General features: G+C 46.9%; 1 protein-coding gene across 1 annotated transcript; it reads left to right on the forward strand.

Moving 5' to 3' along the window:
- Positions 1-2615: 2615 nt before the first annotated feature.
- On the forward strand, positions 2616-3308 carry CLDN2 (claudin 2). The gene has a single exon (XM_063085121.1). It carries the CDS (start codon positions 2616-2618, stop codon positions 3306-3308), a length of 693 nt encoding a protein of 230 aa, XP_062941191.1.
- The last annotated feature ends 212 nt before the right edge of the window (positions 3309-3520 follow it).

Consider the following 3520-nt stretch of genomic DNA (forward strand, 5'->3'; position numbering starts at 1 on the left):
CTCTCTATCTTTCCCAACATTGGGCAGCACTTCCGTGACCCTTATACTGAAGTATCATTTACTTATTTAAAAATTCCCTATTTCATAGTCATGTAGAACCCCTCAAACCTCTTTACCACTTTTATTCATTAATTAAGAAGACATTTTCCAAACACCTGCTCTGGATAAAGCACTGTGCAAGGCACATGAAATACAGAGATAACTAAGATACAGTCTCTGCCATCAAGTAGCTCACAGACTAGCAGGGAAGAATAAGGATTTAAAGTAAGAAATTGCAATACAGTGCAAAAAGTACTGTCTCTACCTCAGTTTTCTCACCTGTACAGTAGTGATTATTAGTACCTCCCACAAAAAAGTTGTTGCGATTATAGTTAACACATGTAAAGTGCTTATAATAGTCGCAAAAGAAACTATATAAGTGTAGCTATGATTATTGTTATCAGTATTACTATTATGGAAGTAAACACAGAATAGTGTAAGACAGAGGAGAGGCACTTGACCCAGGCTAGAGTAAGAAACATCTGAGTTGAGTCTTAAAGCATGAGAAGGCACTAAACAGAGGAAAGAATGCAGGGCATTCCACATAGAACAGCCTGTGCTCAGATTTGGAAGCAAAAGACCACATGTCATGACTGAGGAGCTGAAAGTAATTTAGTTTAGCAGGCGTATAGAGTACAAGGAAGAAAATGGCAAGAGATGAAGCTTGAGAGGTCATGGAGTACAAACAAGTTTGAACTTTATCCTTTAGCTAATGAGGAGCCATTGGAATGCTTTATATAAAGTAGTGATTTGAGATTAATGTGTTGAAAAATCACCTTGGCAATGGTGTGGAAAATGAATTGGAGGAGGCAAGATGGGAAGTTGGACCAGTTAGGAAGTTGTTGCCATGGTCCAGGTGAGAGACAATGATGAAGCCCTGAACTAGGGAATTAGCAGTGGAGAAGGAGAGAAGGGAGCCATAGATTTGAGGTATATTCAAGAGTTAGAATTGGTAGGACATAATGACTATAGGATGAGTGAGAAAAAGGTATCAAGGATGACTCCCGAGATTTGATCAGGTACAAGGTGATGGATAGAGGAATCATTCAGTGACCACAGGGAACTGAGGGAAGAATTGTTTGGGGAGAGGTGCAATGGGGGAGGTGATAAGTTCTCTTTTGGACACGTGTAATTTGTGGTGCCTATGAGATTTCCATGTGGATGTTTTGACTAGGTGATTGCTCTGCCAGTCTTGAAGCTCAGGAGGGTCTATGCTGGAAATACAGATTTGGGAGTGCAGTGGGTGGACCCTTGGTTAAGTCATGGGGGTGGACAAGTTTGTTCAGGGACAGAGTGTTCATTGAGTAAAGGATGGACTTTTAAGGAATTCTCACATTAAAGAGATGAGTAGGGAAAGAGAAATCTTAAAGAAGGCTAAAATGGAATAGCCAGATTATGATGGGTTGAAAAACTAGTGGGCTGGAGGGTCTTGTAGAGAATAGGGAGAAGGTTGTGCCCTTGACCTTTAGTGTTCTGAACCTTGGCAAGAGTGGGGGCTCCCTAAACACTGCATAATCCTATACAGCTCTGAGATTCCAAAGGACTGGCTTGGTTGCCTGCCTCTTACAAAGCCTTCTATTCTAGAGAAGCTTCCCTTTCCTCTGTCTACTCTTGTGCCCCTAACAGATATCCCAGAAAATTTCAGGGGCTCACTCCAGGCCATGGAACAACCTTTTCTCCAGAGTCCTGAGAGGCTGATGATGGGCATCTATTAGGGCTGGGGGGCATCAATTAAGAGGCCAGACAGGAAGTGGTGTGTTATACATGCAGGAGGCCTTAGCCTAGCCTGAGAAAGGGATTTGAGCAGGGCTAGGAAGACCTGAACTCACATAGTGTGGACAGAAGGCTTTGTGGCCTATCCTAATTGGTCTTGGAGTTGATTATCACCATGGGCAGGATGATCCAGGGCTAGACCACTACTTTCTAGGCCCTTGGAGATTCAAGAGGCCTCTAACAAGCTGGAGTTCAAAGCTATATTCTAGGACCTGTTCTTCCTGATCCAGTCCCCTGGAGTTTGGCCTCAGTCTATAATGGAGGGGCCCTGTGGTGCTTTTGCTTGGCAATGTGTTAAACAGCAGGCCTTGGAGAGTAGCAGTGGAGTTAACAGTGGAGTTAATCTGCCCATCCCAGGAGTTTCCTGCCCACAACCACCACTGCCATCACCACCTTCTCGGAAAGCAGCTACCTGTCTGACCCCTGGCTTTGTCTGGCTGCCAACCTTAGGCATGTGCCTACGCAGGAGGAGATGACATGTTGGCTCCACTTTCAAAGTTTTTTTTTTTTCCTTTCTCAAGTGTTATTTCTAAAGATAACAAAGGTCAAAAGGCATCCAGCATTTTCTGGTTTCTCATAAGCTTCTGGTCAATATTTAATCTAGTTTATGGATTTTTTTAAGGTCTTCTAGATACCTTCTTGAGCCTGCTTGTGGCCGCCCACAGACACTTGTAAGAAGGAGAGAAGTCAGCCTGGCAGAGGTACTCTGACATGAGGGATTAGAGGCTGGGATCCAAGAGCAAGAGCTGCAGCAAGGAGGCGAGGGTGCAGGCCCTGAAGACGCTTCTGTTGAGAGGTCTGCCATGGCCTCTCTTGGCCTCCAACTTGTGGGCTACATCCTAGGCCTTCTGGGGCTGTTGGGCACGATGGTTGCCATGCTGCTCCCCAGCTGGCGAACAAGTTCTTATGTTGGTGCTAGCATTGTGACAGCAGTTGGCTTCTCCAAGGGCCTCTGGATGGAGTGTGCCACACACAGCACAGGCATCACCCAGTGTGACATCTACAGCACTCTTCTCGGCCTGCCTGCCGACATCCAAGCTGCCCAGGCCATGATGGTGACGTCCAGTGCACTGTCCTCACTGGCCTGCATTATCTCTGTGGTGGGCATGAGATGCACAGTCTTCTGCCAGGAATCCCGAGCCAAAGACAGAGTGGCGGTAGTAGGCGGAGTCTTCTTCATCCTTGGAGGCCTCCTGGGCTTCATCCCTGTTGCCTGGAATCTTCACGGGATCCTGAGGGACTTCTATTCCCCACTGGTGCCTGACAGCATGAAATTTGAGATTGGAGAGGCTCTTTATTTGGGCATTATTTCTTCCCTGTTCTCCCTGATAGCTGGAATCATCCTCTGTTTTTCCTGCCTATCCCAGGGAAATCGCTCCAGCTACTATGATGCCTATCAGGCCCAGCCTCTTGCCACTAGGAGCTCTCCAAGGCCTGGTCAATCACCCAAAGTCAAGAGTGAGTTCAACTCCTACAGCCTGACAGGGTACGTGTGAAGAACCAGGGGCCACAGCTGGGGGGGGGTGGCTGGGTCTGTGAAAACCAGTGGACAGCACCGCCCCCCCCCGAGTGCCACAGGTGAGGGACATTGCCACTGGATTGTGTCAGAAGGTGCTGCTGAGGATTGACTTACTTTGGCCATTGGATCCAGTGAAGGCAGAAACAAGAGCTGGTGTGACAGCGTGCAGGTTGAATTGTCAAGGATGCT

The sequence above is a fragment of the Cynocephalus volans genome, chromosome X (assembly GCF_027409185.1).
Source record: "Cynocephalus volans isolate mCynVol1 chromosome X, mCynVol1.pri, whole genome shotgun sequence".
Lineage (NCBI taxonomy): Eukaryota > Metazoa > Chordata > Mammalia > Dermoptera > Cynocephalidae > Cynocephalus > Cynocephalus volans.